A 16431-nucleotide genomic window follows, 5' to 3' on the forward strand; every position below is an offset into this window, starting at 1 on the left:
AAAAAAAAATATATATATATATATATATATATATATATAATCCTAAGTAATTTAAATAATTTACTCACCCTTTTTGTGGTGTGCTTTTGTTGTTTTGGATCCAATTTACTTTAATTTTAACTATTTAAACTTTCTTCAAAATATCATCTTTTGTGTTCCGTGTACTTTTCTGTTGCGTTCAAAAGAAAGTAAATCATACAGGTTTTGACATTTTCACATTTGGGTGAACTATCCCTTGAAGCATTCTTATTTGGCTTTACAACATTATGCTGCATCTTAGTCTGTTTTAAAAAGAGAAAGTGACGCATTCATTTGAATGCAGGAGATGTGCCACGTGCATGTTGCCGGCACAGACGTGCGCACGTATGGCTCGGTGATTTCCTGAGAAAAGTATAAATAGAAATGTGTTCCCGGCTCCTGGGAGAGGAAAGAAGGGTCTCCATCCTTGAGCCTTAGAAATTGGCCCTCAGATCGGGATCCAAAGTCCCAAGATCCAAAGATTTTTTTATTGCAGTTGTCATCATCTGCTCAGGTTCTGACTCGCGGCTGCATTTTGAACCTCATCATTGATGTTTAAAAGACAGGAGATGCAGAAGAATGACAATATTGCACTTTTGAACTCAAAACCTTGGCTCTTACTATAGTCAGGCCTGTTATGTAATGTTGGAAAAATGGCGTCAGGTGTAGCGGGACACAAACTCAAACTGGAGGACTCCTCCCGAGGTTTCAGGTCACACCCCGCACCTGTCGCCTGCCACATAAGTGCACGCACCTCGGTTAAACATTAGCTTTTGACCTACATAACAAACACCCAATGTGTGTGTGTGTGTGTGTGTGTGTGTGTGTGTGTGTGTGTGAGGGGGAAGTGTGTTTGTTAATTCCATGACCTATAAATATTTACACACTTTTTCAGACTTTGTCACGGTCTGTGTTGTCCTTGGAGATGTTCTGTGCACTTGAAGTTAGACGTGTGCATAGCTCTGTTTTTGCCCACGGCCCTCTTGGTTACCGTAAACTCAAAACAGCCCCTCAAGACACGAGCAGACACACACGAGCGTAATGAAGAACAACAGGTGTGGGTGCTATTACTCTAGGCATGTGAGAGTGTGTCTAAAGCTGACCTCGGCTGTATTTACATCCAGCTTATTTAACCCTGTAAAGCCTGACATGAAATAATAGTCAGATAGTTTTTTTCAGTAGTTTTTTTTAAAGGATCAGTTTATTGAAAGGCTATATATATATATATATATATATATACACACACAAAATTTGGTGTGTGTGTGTGTGTGTGTGTGTGTGTGAGGGGGAAGTGTGTTTGTTAATTCCATGACCTATAAATATTTACACACTTTTTCAGACTTTGTCACGGTCTGTGTTGTCCTTGGAGATGTTCTGTGCACTTGAAGTTAGACGTGTGCATAGCTCTGTTTTTGCCCACGGCCCTCTTGGTTACCGTAAACTCAAAACAGCCCCTCAAGACACGAGCAGACACACACGAGCGTAATGAAGAACAACAGGTGTGGGTGCTATTACTCTAGGCATGTGAGAGTGTGTCTAAAGCTGACCTCGGCTGTATTTACATCCAGCTTATTTAACCCTGTAAAGCCTGACATGAAATAATAGTCAGATAGTTTTTTTCAGTAGTTTTTTTTAAAGGATCAGTTTATTGAAAGGCTATATATATATATATATATATATATACACACACAAAATTTGGATTTTTTTTCTTTGAGTATCATATTTGATACATCAGGCTTTTATGGCTCATATACAGTATGATATAGTAGAATATGTATCTTATACTCTAGGAGGAAGAAATACCTCAGTTTTATTCAGAGGCCTAAACTGAGCAAAAAACACCACACGTAGAATAAAAACGAACACGTTCATTTTTATTCTATGTGTGGAGAAAATAAAATCTGTTGGAAAAGAAATAAATCAGAAAAATAAATTACAACATAATATAGAAAAAAATGCTATGTAAAAAAAATAAAATCAAATGCATATAAATATCAGTCACTCTAAGTCTTCCAATAATGTCTTAGTAATATGATATTTAAATGCTTAGTTTTATGATCAAAGCTCTGTAGTTTTTTTTTTTTTTTTTTGTGGAGGCAAAACATATAATGCAATGCAATATGATGATGACAAAAGTTGTATATTTGATATTTTAACATGATTTAAAAAATAAATTATCTATGGATAATCAAGTAAACCTAATATGCTTCAGTCCAGTAAGTGTTCATCTTGAAAAATCAGTAAAAATTTCGCAACATAAAGACACATGAACCACGACCTGAAGGTGGATGTTTTTAGAATTATACTGAAAGGCCTTTTATTAGCTAAAAAAAGTATAAGGTATCAATCAGACGACAGAAAGCATGTAGTAGATTCAGTTCTGATCATGTTGATAATTTAGAGGCCTTAGAAATTTGCGTATCAAATATAATACAGTAGGCTTTATAGGGTTAACTCCCTCTCCATCTCTTATTATCATGGTCTTCCTCATGTGGCATCTTTAGTGCTCTCTAATGGATTTAGTAAGTGCACTTAAAATCCTTAAGTTGATGCTTCTATATGCGTGTCGTATTGCAGACTTTCCTTCAGCTGCTGTTGAGAAACTGCTGTTGAAGTGTGAAGGACGTGCTGTGTAGCGGTCCATCGACATCTCCCCGCATCCCCAGCCGCCGCCGAGCGAGCCGTTCCCGTGGTTACCAGGGCGGGTGGGCACGACGACGGCACTGATTGAGCTTGCGCTTATAAATAGATCTTGCATAACATCCTCTTGTTGATGCCAAGAGCTTGGATAGACGAGAAGGGGACAGAGGGAGGGGAGGCGGTTGCTGCTTGACCTTTTGATGCTGCTATTAGGGAACTGCGGCTGCCCACATTCACCTGCCCATGCAGAGTCTACTTCCTGTCAGGCTGTGGCTGGTCACCTTACCTGGATAGACTTGATGTATAACAAGCTGAGTGACTTGTAGAAGATACGATGGGTTCGAGGCGTAAGACAGGCCTTGAACATGGATTAGATGATAATAAAAGGCAATATCATATATTTAAAAATGTAATTTATTCCTGTGATGTAAAACTGAATTTTCTGCATTACTCCAGTCTTCAGTGTCACGTGACCCTTTGATGATTTGCTGCTCAAGAAACATTTCTTATTGTTATCAGATGTTGAAAAAAATATTTATTTGCAGTAGAAATCTTTTGTAACATTATAAATGTCCAATTTCATGTAGGAGTTTGTCCTTTAAGTCACCAGCTCGTGATACAGCCTCTTGTTCATTTCTCACATGCATTATGAAGACCCATGTGCGCTTGTGTCATACAGCACATAAAGGTCAGGCAGAAGTCAAGCATGTCTGTTAGAGCACTGAGCTGATCGCATGTGGCTTGTACAACATTGGAAACTCTTACATCGATTCCAGCTGTGCAAATAACATAAGATTCACAACACTCCATGTTACTAGGGATGGGATGGGAACGAGTACCAATATTCTTAAGTATTCAGAAGAGACAGCAATAGTTGATTAATTTAATTTCAGTTATATTATGTATATTTATTTGTTTTTATTTATTTGATATATTTATTTGTTTATTTATTCATTTATTTCTACAAATGTTTTTATTTTTTGCATTTATTTTTATTATTTTTTATTTTAATATTTAATTTAATTTCAATTATATTATATTATGTATATTTAAATTATTATTAGTTATAGATTTATTTGTTTTTTATATTTTTATTTAATTATACATTAATTTTTTATAACAATTTATTTATTGTTTTTGATTTATTTGTATATTTATTTGTTTATTTATGTATTCGTTTATTTTTCTGCAGTTTTATTTCTGCATTTATTTTTATTAATTATTTTTTATTTTAATTTTATTTAACTTAATTATGAATTATATTATGTATTTTTAAATTATTATTAGTTATGCATTTATTTGTTGTGTATTTTATATATTTATTTATTCATTTATTTTTTATTAATTCATTTTTATATCCCCTCCGCCACTCAGCTGATTACTGACTTATGTAAGGGGGGAAAAAAAACGAGTGAAAGTAGGACAGGATATACCAGAGAAAAACACTACATAACCAGTGGGACACTTTTATTCATTTATTATAGGAAGCTGAAAGTTTTCCTTTAATATTTACATTGGGATGTTGTATTATTAAAACGCAGTTCAATTTGGCAGCACCTAATTTTTGTGTTCAGCTGTGTGAATTGTGTGCTTGTGCTGCTTGTTTGTGAAATTGTATCGACTGTGCCAGCCTTGTAGCGCTTGGGACGGCGTGGAGACAGATAGTGTAAAATCAGGTGAGCTGAGGGAGGCACTCCAGGCATTTAACAACTAGATAAATGTAATAAATTATACATACACACATATACAGTATAGTGAAGAAGTATCCATCCATCCATCTATCTATCATCATATATAAAATACACTAAATATATATTTGATGAAAACTATTATAAAAAAATAATAAAAGAAATTATACACATATATATAATTTATATTTTACATTTATTTATATTGTTTATTGATATAAATTTAACAACTAGATAAATTGCATAAATTATTCAGACATACATATATATACATATATAATATTTTTAGATATAAAAAAGAATACAATATAGAAAAAAATATATATTTTTTTGTCAAATTCTTCATTCATTTCTTTATGCATATTTTATTCAGTTCTGAAAAGAATGTTATTGTTTTTCCTGGTATTTGTGTGATTTGTGTTTAGATGACATGCTAACACCAAACTATCCAAACTATTGGAATCATTTATGTTCTGAGTTCCATTTCATTCTAAAGGTCAGCGATAGAGATCATGAAAAACTAAATTATAAATTAACTAAAAAAACGTAACTAACTAAACTAAAATAAAATAAAAACTAAATTAAAAATAATTTTTTTTCCCCCCTACCTATCCCTCCAGCGGTCATTTTTCTGCCGTCTGACAGGCGACAGTAAGTCAGAGAAGTTCTTTAAAGTGTTTTACGAGCGGATGAAGCTGGCCCAGCAAGAGATAAAGGCAACTGTGACGGTGAACACCAGTGATCTGGGCAGCAAGCGCAAAGACGAGGACGCCAACGACAAGGACACCCAAACACGCAAGAAAGGTCAGGGCTCAGCACACCTGACCATAAACTACACATACCACTACACGTGATTATAATGTATACAATTATACCATGATGTAACCCGGACATGCAAAAGCATATCGTACTAAACAAATACAACCCTCCCCATTTTTCAGTCAAGGAGGTTGCTGTAGTAACCGAGGAAGTGCGAGAGCAACTTATTGAAGCTTCTACGGCCACTAAGAAGGCCTTCACCACTTACCGAAGGGAGGCAGACGCAGATGAGCATCTGAATGTGGCAGAGGGGCAGAGCAGCACAGGAGAGAAGAACCAGGATGACAATGAGATGAGCGTGATCATAACCACCATGCAGCCAATCCTGCGCCTTCTGCAGCTCCTTTGTGAGAACCACAACCGTGAACTGCAGGTCAGCTGCTGTACTAGAGAATATTTTGAGAAAACTAGCATTGATAGTGCTAACTAAGTTTCCCAAATGTTGCTAACTAAAAAAGTAGCTTGTCCAGCTGTATTTACATGTAGTTATTGGTTATTTCTCTAAGGAACTGTATGTTCATATTCATTCAACTCAACATGAAATGTTATTTGCAAGCCGTTTTATTTCCCTAATGTGGTGTTTTTCTCAGTGAAAAGGGATATTTGAGAAAAGACTGTAGGAAGGTGCTTAATTTCATCCATCAGCAACTGATTAAATTGGGAAAAGTGGATACCAGAAAGGATTGAGCAATTAAAGGTTCAGAAGCTTTGTTAGCTTAAAAGGTTAAAATATTACAATAAAAGGTTGTGAAGACAGCATTTAATTTCTGTCAAATAACATGCACTGATGAATTGTACACAGTAAGACTAGGAATGTGTGTTTGGGAAAGTAAATGGAGTTTATTTATAAAGCCAGACTGCAGAATGTGAGAAATGTCTCTCAGTTTTGGTATAGCTTCTAAAGGCGTGTTTCATGCTAGTTTCAAAATAATTAGCTAATAATTTTGTCAATTGTTTCAGAATGATTTCCTTCCTTGCTTATTGTTTGCATCTTGAACTTTTTACATTACATCACACTGCAGATGTTTACAGCAATACAACGTAAATATATAAAGAAATTTTTTTTTAATCGAATTTATATATTTTATTCAATACTGAACCGTTTCAATAGTACAATGCAAGAAAAACAGATTTTTTTTATCTTCTAAAGAAGAATCTCATGCTAGTTTCACAATTAGCTTATCATTAACTACTTGGTGAATTGTTTTAGAATTATTTCCTTGCTTACCTAATGTTTGTAGTTTTAACTTTTTACATAACCCGTTTCACTTACAACATAAACATGTTTTTATAATTTTACCTCTTCGATCTGACATTCTCAAAGTCCTTGAAGAAAAAAATACATATGAAAGAAATCTGAAACCCCTTTTTGGTCCAAAGAATTATGACTCTTGATTGAATCTAAATCCTATTCCATATCATACTTAGAGTTATATATTGACTCTGTCTGTGCTTCCTTTTGCTCTAATGTGACTTATAAATACAAAAGCATGTCCCTCATTTCCTGTTTTTCTCGCTTGTTCTCTAGAACTTCCTTCGCTGTCAAAACAACAAAAACAACTACAACTTGGTGTGTGAGACGCTGCAGTTCCTGGATTGTATATGTGGCAGCACTACAGGAGGTCTGGGGCTGCTGGGGCTTTATATTAATGAGAAGAACGTCGCTCTCATAAACCAGACTGTGGAGAGCCTGACAGAGTACTGCCAGGGCCCTTGCCATGAAAACCAGGTGGACCTGACACATCCACACCCTCTTTCTATTCCATACTTTAAAGAAATAGTTCATCCAAGAATGAAAATTCGGTTGTCATTTACTCTCACCAAAAAAGCATCATAATATTATTTTATGAATAAGTGAGCACTGTGTTCAAAGTCTACTTAGGCTCCTGATGATTTTGGGAAACGCAGCTCTGAACAGTCTGATTCGAAAAATACAGTAATCATTTAGACGGGATCCATTGATTCTTTTGTGAATTAGATGTAATTTGTAAATCTCTTCTTGTCTCATTAACTCAAAACACCAAGGAGGGTAAATGATGCCAGAATTTTAATTATTGATTGAACTTTCGCTTTAAGATTTTGCAGCCTTAGACGCACGTACACTATATACCCACTATTGTCTACTCAAGATGATGGCAAAATCTTTCTTTGTGTTTCGGGGCTAGGCATTATGCAACTTTTCATAGGACATTCATAAAGGGGCTGATTATCTTCATTGTCCTACTTTTCTAAGAGGAAATGTAGTTTACTTGTATGACGACAATTTGCTTTTGTCCTGTAATGATTAGATGATTAGTCTCATGGAAGCAATCTGTTCCAGGGCCATGATTGCTTAATTGCAGGTTGATTTTCATATTAAACGTTTAGGAATTTTTTTTTTTGGCAGCTTTTGTTTAAATTGTTTGGCCTTTTAACACTCAATTCTTTAGCTTATTTTCACTTCTAAAAAGTGATGTTCCTAATATAGAATATATATATATTTATTATTTATTTTTTTTATTATTGTTATTATTTTTTAAAGAAATTAATACTAAAAGATGCATTAAATTGACCTAAAGTGACAGTGAAGACTTTTGCATTATTTTAAAAAATTAAATAATAAATTCTGTTGAAAAATGAAAAAATTCAGCTTTGCATCACAGGAATAAATTACATTTTAAAATATATTAAAATAAAAAAAAACAGTTATTTTTAATTGTTATAATATTTCACACTTTTTTAAAAATTAAAGTAGTCTAAAAATTAAAATAAACAGTCTTACCAACACCAAACTTTTGAAAGAGTTTATGTTTAACATATTTTCCCTTCAGAATTGTATTGCCACGCATGAATGTAACGGCATTGACATCATCATCGCTCTCATCCTCAATGACATCAACCCTCTTGGAAAAAAGAGGATGGACTTGGTCCTGGAGCTCAAGGTGTGAGAACACTTCCACAGCATTATGGGATATGTCGTTTTCACTTTAGTCCAAAATAATTGACGTGAATCGTCTTTTTGTTGCAGAATAACGCCTCAAAACTGCTACTGGCCATCATGGAAAGCCGCCACGACAGTGAGAATGCGGAGCGAATCCTGTATAACATGAGGCCTAAAGAACTGGTGAATGGCTCTTTGCATTGAAAACACATCTTTCTCCGGTTCCAGCTGGCAGATTTTCTGTTTTGCATTTGGTGACAAACCATCTACTGTCATTATTTAAATGTTTGGTTGGTGTACAGGTGGAGGTGATCAAAAAGGCCTACATGCAGGGAGAAATTGAGGTAGAACACAACGATGATGATGAGCACGGTGAGGAAGAGCACGCCGCTTCTCCACGAAATGTGGGTCACAACATCTACATCCTGGCCCATCAGGTGACGCACACAAATATGCACTTACACACACTTTCACTGCGTTCACTGTGTCAGATGTCAGGATTATATCACGTCTTCCCCTCCCCTGTGCGCTTTAGTATAGATTTTCAGCCTATTCACATAATTATCTGGGTCATCGTCAGAGGATCAGTTATTTAACCATGTTAGGAATGGTGCAGCTTTTCCACCGGCCCTCCAAATGACACTGTTTGAAATCAGAAGTTGGTGAATAAAAAGACCAGGGAACAAAACCTATATTAGACAGGGCCCTTTGATTTATTTTTACCCAAATAATAGAGAAATATGCTTTTACAGGTTGAGGCTCAGTCCATCTGTGGTGGCTACACTGGCCGTGTTTTTTAAACAGAGTTTATTGGTTCACTGCTGGGCTTTGACCCTCAATTCTTATCGTAATTGGGTCATTATGAGAATTTTGAATGGCTTTTTAGCTGTTGGAGAAGGAGATCAATGGCCAGATTTACTAACAGCTTGTGCCAGCGCAAACTGTCTTTTGGTGTTAAACTAGTACTGTCAGGATTTACTAAAGACGCTCAGTGAAGAATTAGCACTGAAAAGGCATGGACGCTGTTATTTTTGCGCCTGACCTTATTGAATATGCATTTGTTAGAGTTTCCCTTTCAGACGCAAAATTTATGGGAGGAGAGTATTGAACTGAATTGCGCAACGTGATTTATGCTTGCGCTCGTCAAATTACTGGTATTTGCCCTATTATTTAATGCTCCATTTGTGCATTGTCAGTAAATCACCCACAGAAATTTCCACTCCCATTAGCGGTTTTTTTGGAATTGCGCTCTCACGCTAATTTGCCCTGTTTAGTAAATCTGGCCCCAAATTTAGGTAAATAATGTTAAAAATGTAATAAAATAAAAAGATACATAATACATTTTTTCCACACAAATATGTGAAAAATAATAAGTAAAGTAATTAAATTAGTCATTAATCACAATATAAGCAGATTAAATAGAGGAATATACACATATCTTTATTTATATAAAACACTGAATAGATAAAAACAGAAAAAATACAATACAATAGATATAAAGTGGCTGTCAAAGTCAACATATCTTTTGTTTTATTTCCATATGTTTAAGCATCAGTCAAATCCCTTATTATAGAATTTGCATTTAGGCCAGCAGCATATCAGTCATTTTTCTCATTCAGGTTAACGACTGTAAATGAAGGGCCAACAGTTTGAAGAAAATATTGCATAGCGAGTTAAAAGTTAAATAATCTGCACGCTTATAGCTACCCGAATAACATCATATACTGAGGTTTGTTACTGTCAAAGTAAAATAAGAATTAAAAAAAAATGCACCAATGCAGGCAACTAAAGTTTGAAAGCCTCAGACTTTTGTGTTGCAGTTGTGACACAGTGTTATTTATCATCATCTAAAGGTTTTAGATTGGTAAAATGTTTCATATTTGCTTGAGGTATGGGTGGCATGATTACCATGGTGTATTATAAGATTAAGGAATGAAACCTTTTATGTGAACAGTACAGCACATTTGACATCATATTCTGAAACATTCATAAATTAGGTATGTTATTATTTTATAGTAACCTACGTATTGGGCAGATATGAGTTCAGGTTTGCGCTCTTCAGTTCGAGCAAGCATTCTCAGACAGGCGTTGGCTTTTCGCTGATGGTAAAGTGTGTTATGAGCAAAACAGCAAGGCCAGACAGGTGATTACAACATATATACACTGTCTCAATGAAAACAAGCACAGCCTCATCCCTTTTTCCACATGCACCCACAGCTAGCCAGACACAACAAGGAACTCCAGGCCATGCTGAAGCCAGGAGGGACGTATGGGGAGGGAGATGAAGCTTTAGAGCACTACGCCAAACACACAGCACAAATCGAGGTCAGTGGTGTCCATCTATGGTGGCCATTATGCATACAGCATCCATAGTTTCTCAGACTTGAGTACACAATCATCATTATTAATATTGTTCATTTGTTGAAAAACACTGACGTTTATGCTACGGACATGAAGCAATCTTTTCAAAGTGATTAGATTTACAAATTTCACCTGGCGAACAAAAACATGAACAAAAAAATCCTATAGACTTGTATTGTAGCGACCAGAATATCATAGATTTTTTTTTACACAGAACACACTAAAAATCCTCTGAAAACCTTAGCAATTGCATAGCATAGCAACAGAAAATAAAAAAATAGTCCTATTATGCCAAAGTTTGTTCATATACAATTTTAATTGCTATATGTTGTGTTTATCTTAAATAAATAGCTTTGTCCCTTATAGTATGGTTACATTTACCATTGCTTTGCAAAATTTTTGCGGGCAAAATCCCATTTCAAAGCATCTATGCAATCGGGAGTTTCGCGGAATGGCAAAAACATTTCCTACACAGATTTCGCTCCTGTATAATTTTGTTACATAAATTCACCAAATAGTCCAACATAAAGCTGCTTGGTTTGATAGTGACTTTTTGAAGCAATGCTATCACTATTGACATTGGATAGTGGACCTTTCTTTACTTTTGAAAATTCGCTGAAATTTCGCTAATGTGATTGCACCATTAGAGGCGACAAGAAAAAAACAAAACAGCAACTCTGTTTGTAAGTTCTAACCACCACTATAGCCAATCCAGACAGCTTGCAACATCTGTTTTTCCCTTACAGATCGTCCGCCTGGATCGCACAATGGAGCAAATAGTTTTTCCCGTCCCCAACATTTGCGAATTCCTAACCCAGGAGTCTAAGCTCCGCGTCTATTACACCACGGAGCGTGACGAGCAGGGCAGCAAGATCAATGACTTCTTCTTACGCTCCGAAGACCTCTTCAACGAGATGAACTGGCAGAAGAAGCTGCGAGGTACTCAAGAGGCCACTGGTAACGCAAACTCCGTGCCTTGTGCGTGCGCACTCCCTTCCTCTACAACCTAGTAAGCTGCTTTACACGCCCTCTCCACTCCCTCAGCCTCCAGGGACCCATCAGGGCTCTTTTCATGCAGTGCGCCCTGCTTTTGGGTGCCGGGATGCATGCCTCACCCTGACCCCTCAAGCCAGGGCAGTGGGGGAGGGGGTGTAAACGTTAACTTACGTAAGATAGACAAGATAAAACCTGTAACTAAAAATTGTTTAGGCTTGCTTAAGATTTTAGTTTTGTGTGCGCTTGAAGGATTGGGAAACAAAGAAGGAAGATGAGTCAGGGAGAAGTGTGAATGGATCCCAAACAAACACACATGGCGGCTTACATCACAAAAGCTGATTACGGAAATAAGCTGAGCGAGGGATCAAATAAACAGATGATGGGAAGCAAGAAACTCTTAAACCCATTTTCCACCAACCAGGTGCTGGTGACCAATCTGGAACCATTTCCAACTGGCTCTGCACCAGCCCTTAAAACCTGCTGGTTTTAAAGCCTGCTTGAACCAGAAACTGATCAAAGGTCGAGGTTGGGATAATGGCCACGCTGAATTGGGATGTCAAAGTACTAGAATATTTAAAAAAAGAATAATCTCAAAGGTACCGAAACCGGATTAAATTAGCCAGTACCCGTGCGCTTTTGACTGTTGCATTTCGAAATTCGGCTTCTGTGGAAAAGGATTTGGAAAGGTGAGGCAAGGATGGGTAGAAAATGGGTTATTTTGAAAAGGATAAGAGTTCTCAGACAGGAAGAGCATGAGGTGAACCGCAATAAGATAAAACCTGCAAGATAAGGATCTGAACCATGTCAAAAAGCAGATCGACAGACGGAGGGCTTTGCGACAGCTATTTTTTCTTGCATGGGACATTTGGCCACAGTTCTTGTTTGTTTCTTTGAGTCTTTTGGTCATGAGTTGCTAATAAAAAGGAGGGTGTGAATTCCGTGTTAGTTAGTAATGCACCTATGTGACTGACATGTGAAGGTTTTTATCAGACTGAATCAAAGTAGAAGCAATGTTCCATTGCCGCAACCCCAAGTCATGAGTGTGGCGGCCTGTGTGTGAAAGTCCCCTCCTCCAGTTCCTCTTTTCAGACAAAAACCCCCTGTCAAAATAGCCATAGCACAGAAACTAAATCCTCCAGCCAGACTCCTCAAAGAGTCATGGGTCAAAACAAAGGTGGCGGTTGAGGTCAGCAAGCTCTCGTATATGGTTTGGCCCCACTAAGGAACCCTTTGAACTCTTTGGTCATATTTCTATGGTTTTTGATTTCAATTTTAGGTGCGGGTGGTGAAATTGCTCTATAAAACTGCACAACTGACCAAACAGCTTCTATCTTAATTCAATACGTGTTTTATTTGGAATAACATTGTTGAACTAAAACAAAATTATATTTTCAAAGGAATTCTAGAAGTAACAAGGTTAGTGCATTGGATGTTGTCCTGATTGGATGTAATTGGAAATGTGCATGGTCAGCTGGATCACATTTGAGCTTGAGATCAATTAGAATTGGTCCTTGAGATTGCCATGGAAACTTAACGCACAACTGTCCTTGTGTTGTTTAGTAGAAGGCTGTAGAATGACATAATGCAATCAATCACCTAAAAAAAAAAAATAAATAAAAAACAATTCAACTTGGAAGAAATAAAAGATGAGCAGTGCCCCTTGGAACTTGTTAGTGACATCATCCGTTATTTCTTCCCAGTAGGCATTGTCGTATTACGTAGGATTATTTTCTTTCTTCAAACCACAGTGCATTACATTTTTCTGTATAGAGAAACAGGCAGTTTTAAAGGTGCAATGTGTAATTTCTGACTTACTGCCGAAACCAAACAGAATTGCAAAAAGAATGACTTTTCACACTAATTTCAAACACTGCCATCATCCATTGTTCAGGCAACCAGGTGATCCTGCTCCAAATTCACACAATTGGTTTGAACCAATGTCGTTGTGTCAGTGCTCAAACGCAAGTGCTTGTTTGAATATCAGCAAATGGTTCCTAATAAAATCTGTCCGTTTGTGTTTGTGACAGAACTAGGCATGGGCCGGTATGAGATTTTGACGGTATGATAACCTTAAGCAAACATATCACGGTATTGTCCTTACAGCTCTAAAATGTGTTATTTTTAAATGACTGGGTAAAAAATAAAATAAAAATTCCGCTGAACACAATATATTTTGCTTTTGAGCAAAATACAGAATATTAGGAACAGTAGAATTTGTTTATTTTTTCTTTGATTTGTTTCCTAAAAAGAAGAAAAATAAAGACGAACATATTTATTTAACCTAAATCTGTAATTACAGTTATTTAATTTTAGTTATATAATTCATATCATTTATATAATTTCATATCCTTTAGTTATATAATTGACGAGATTAAAAGAAAATACCACGTAAACTTTTCTGAAGTTCCCCTCAGAAACACATTCATATAAACCCCCAAATCAATATTGAGGATTTTCTTCCAATAGTTTGTGCATCATGAACAGTGAGTGATCTGCCTGCTACAGTATTTTTCTCTTTGCGTCAGTCTTCAGCGTCTCTGGCGCGTTCGTCTTCAGCGTCTCGGGCCTGTGTTAACGGGCGTTTACCGTCTTCATATTTTCACATAAATTACATTTTGGAAAATGATTGCATTGCAATGCAATTTGTGCAAGTCCAGAACAGAGACGAGTTGCAATAAGAGAAAAAAAACGGCCGATCGCGTAAATTCCAGGGGCAGCTTCTTAATTTCGGCCATCCTACACACATGTGACTGACCGCTCGCTCGAACCAACAGGAGGAGGAGAGTCGTGTTACTCTCTACACTGCACTCAACCTGAGGGATTCTTACACGTTCAGTCTTTGAGGAGACATGAAAAACAGCGCATACCGCAGGAGCGGTATAACGGAAAATATTAGTGGTTTTGAAACCGTGAAATTTTCAAACCGTGGTATACCTTGAAACCGGTAATCGGCCCATGCCTAGACAGAACCATGTATGTGGAGCTCTGACATGGTGTGCATCAGGGGTGTAGTATTGGACCCTTTTAGTTTTGTGATAGCATCCAAATAAACACTCTGCAAAGGTGCAAATTGTACTGTGTTAGTGTACATGTCCCTTTAACATTTGGAATTGAATTTTTTTTTCTTGCTGCCTCCTCTAGCTCAGCCCATCCTGTACTGGTGTTCCCGTAACATGTCCTTTTGGAGCAGCATCTCCTTTAATCTCGCCGTCCTCATGAACCTGTTGGTAGCATTCTTCTATCCACTGGAAGGAGTGCGTGGAGGTGAGACACAAGTATTTTTACTGTTTGCCATGAAATTCTGTACAAATGTAATTTGTATTTCTTTTCATATAATGTATATAAATATAATCACATAAAAATATTATATTATAAAAGAAAAAAAATAAATATAATTTTAAGTATAAATATAATTTCTGAAGTATTATAATATATTATATTTATAATATATTGTACTATAATAAAGTTATATTATAATATATATCAGGGGTGGTTTCTTCATTAGGGCGATAGGGCGACACACCAAGTACAAAAGGGAGGGATTTTTTTTCTATCACATTCAACCAAATCTGTCACTGTTCTAGGCTGTTTGTTCTGCCTCTGGATATATAGTCCAATCATCGTCAAGTCACTTTGTGTTGAGTACCACCCCTTTTTGGGTGATTTCACTATGGCCAGGAATCGCCCCGTGTTCTCGAGGGCTGGGTTCCAGTTCATTTTTTTTATGCCCTTCACTCGCTAACTTCCCTCCATCTCATTAGCTCGTATGTACGTCATTGATTACGTCGCATGAGTGTCCACTGCTGGAGGAACCTTTGCAATGGGCTGAATTGGAACATCCTAGGCCCTTGATCACTTTGAATCTTCCATGGAGTTGATTAATTATTCAAATTTTTTCCCTTACGAATTTGTTTGATGCAGTATTCTATATGTATACTGGTATGCTTAGGTTGTTATAAATGTTTTTAAAAAATTATATATTATAGAGTTGTTTGGGGTGGGGATAAATTAAACGCAATCTGCGATGACGTCACAATCGTGTTGCATTGTGGTCTATGGAGCGGCCTGAAGTGTGCATATGAAGTAGCAGTCCCTCAGTCAAAGTCAAAGGGTCGAGGGTCTGTCCATATAAACTTTCCTCCTCCACTTTATGAAGTGGAACGCACTTAAAAATGGCAGCGAGGATTCCCCCGAGGGGAACTGCATAGGGAAGTTTGCGAGTTGAACGCAGCCAAAGACTTCCATACAAAGATTTTTTTTTTTCGAACTGCAGGCACAATACTATGCCCTTATAGTATGTACTCTTTTGGTGAAGAAAAAGTACACACTTTTGAGTGTGTAGTAGAAGAGTAGGCAAGCTTTGGGACATACTATCACATCATACAATACTCTGATCATATTTTTATTAATATTTTGGTTAATTTTTATAAATTTTTTTCTACCAGGTTAAATGTTGATTATTAGTAACTCAAACCCTTTTATCTAAACCTCTCTAGTTAACTGTTGGTCGCGCACATCTGCCATTTTTTTGTTTGTTTTTTAACGCTTTTTATTTGTGTTTGTAGTTCTGAACTGAATCCTTCACCGAAGCACAATGGATTGCGGGTAATATTAGCCATTAGAGGGTGCACGGATCCACACTTCAAAAATCTACCTGAAATAGTAGACCATCCAGGGACTTTTGGCATACTCTTTTCAACATACTATGCTTTGGGACACACTTAAAGGGATAGTTCACCCAAAAATGAAAATTCTGTCATTAATTACTCACCCTCATGTCGTTTCAAACCCGTAAGACCTTCGTTCATCTTCGGAACACAAATTAAGATATTTTTGATGGAATCTGAGAGCTGTCTGACCTTGCATAGACAGCAATACAACTGAAATGTTCCCAAGTCCAGAGACATAGCAAGGAGATCTGTAAAATAATCCATGGCTGCGTTTACACTTGGCATTAACATGCGACCTGTATCCGGATGTTGTCCACAT

At 36.7% G+C, this 16431-nt stretch overlaps 1 protein-coding gene across 1 annotated transcript in view; it reads left to right on the plus strand.

Annotated features, from left to right (window-relative positions):
• LOC107718227 (inositol 1,4,5-trisphosphate receptor type 1-like) overlaps positions 1-16431 on the plus strand; it is a 159589-nt gene that overhangs the window by 110299 nt on the left and 32859 nt on the right. The window contains exons 49-57 of the mRNA XM_016525222.1: positions 4967-5150; positions 5288-5538; positions 6694-6894; positions 7976-8086; positions 8173-8268; positions 8388-8522; positions 10303-10410; positions 11193-11385; positions 14584-14706. Of these exons, the coding sequence (XP_016380708.1) occupies positions 4967-5150; positions 5288-5538; positions 6694-6894; positions 7976-8086; positions 8173-8268; positions 8388-8522; positions 10303-10410; positions 11193-11385; positions 14584-14706 (1402 nt within the window). The remainder of the gene's footprint in view (positions 1-4966; positions 5151-5287; positions 5539-6693; positions 6895-7975; positions 8087-8172; positions 8269-8387; positions 8523-10302; positions 10411-11192; positions 11386-14583; positions 14707-16431) is intronic.

This window comes from Sinocyclocheilus rhinocerous, unplaced genomic scaffold (assembly GCF_001515625.1).
Source record: "Sinocyclocheilus rhinocerous isolate Xijiao unplaced genomic scaffold, SAMN03320098_v1.1 scaffold1111, whole genome shotgun sequence".
Lineage (NCBI taxonomy): Eukaryota > Metazoa > Chordata > Actinopteri > Cypriniformes > Cyprinidae > Sinocyclocheilus > Sinocyclocheilus rhinocerous.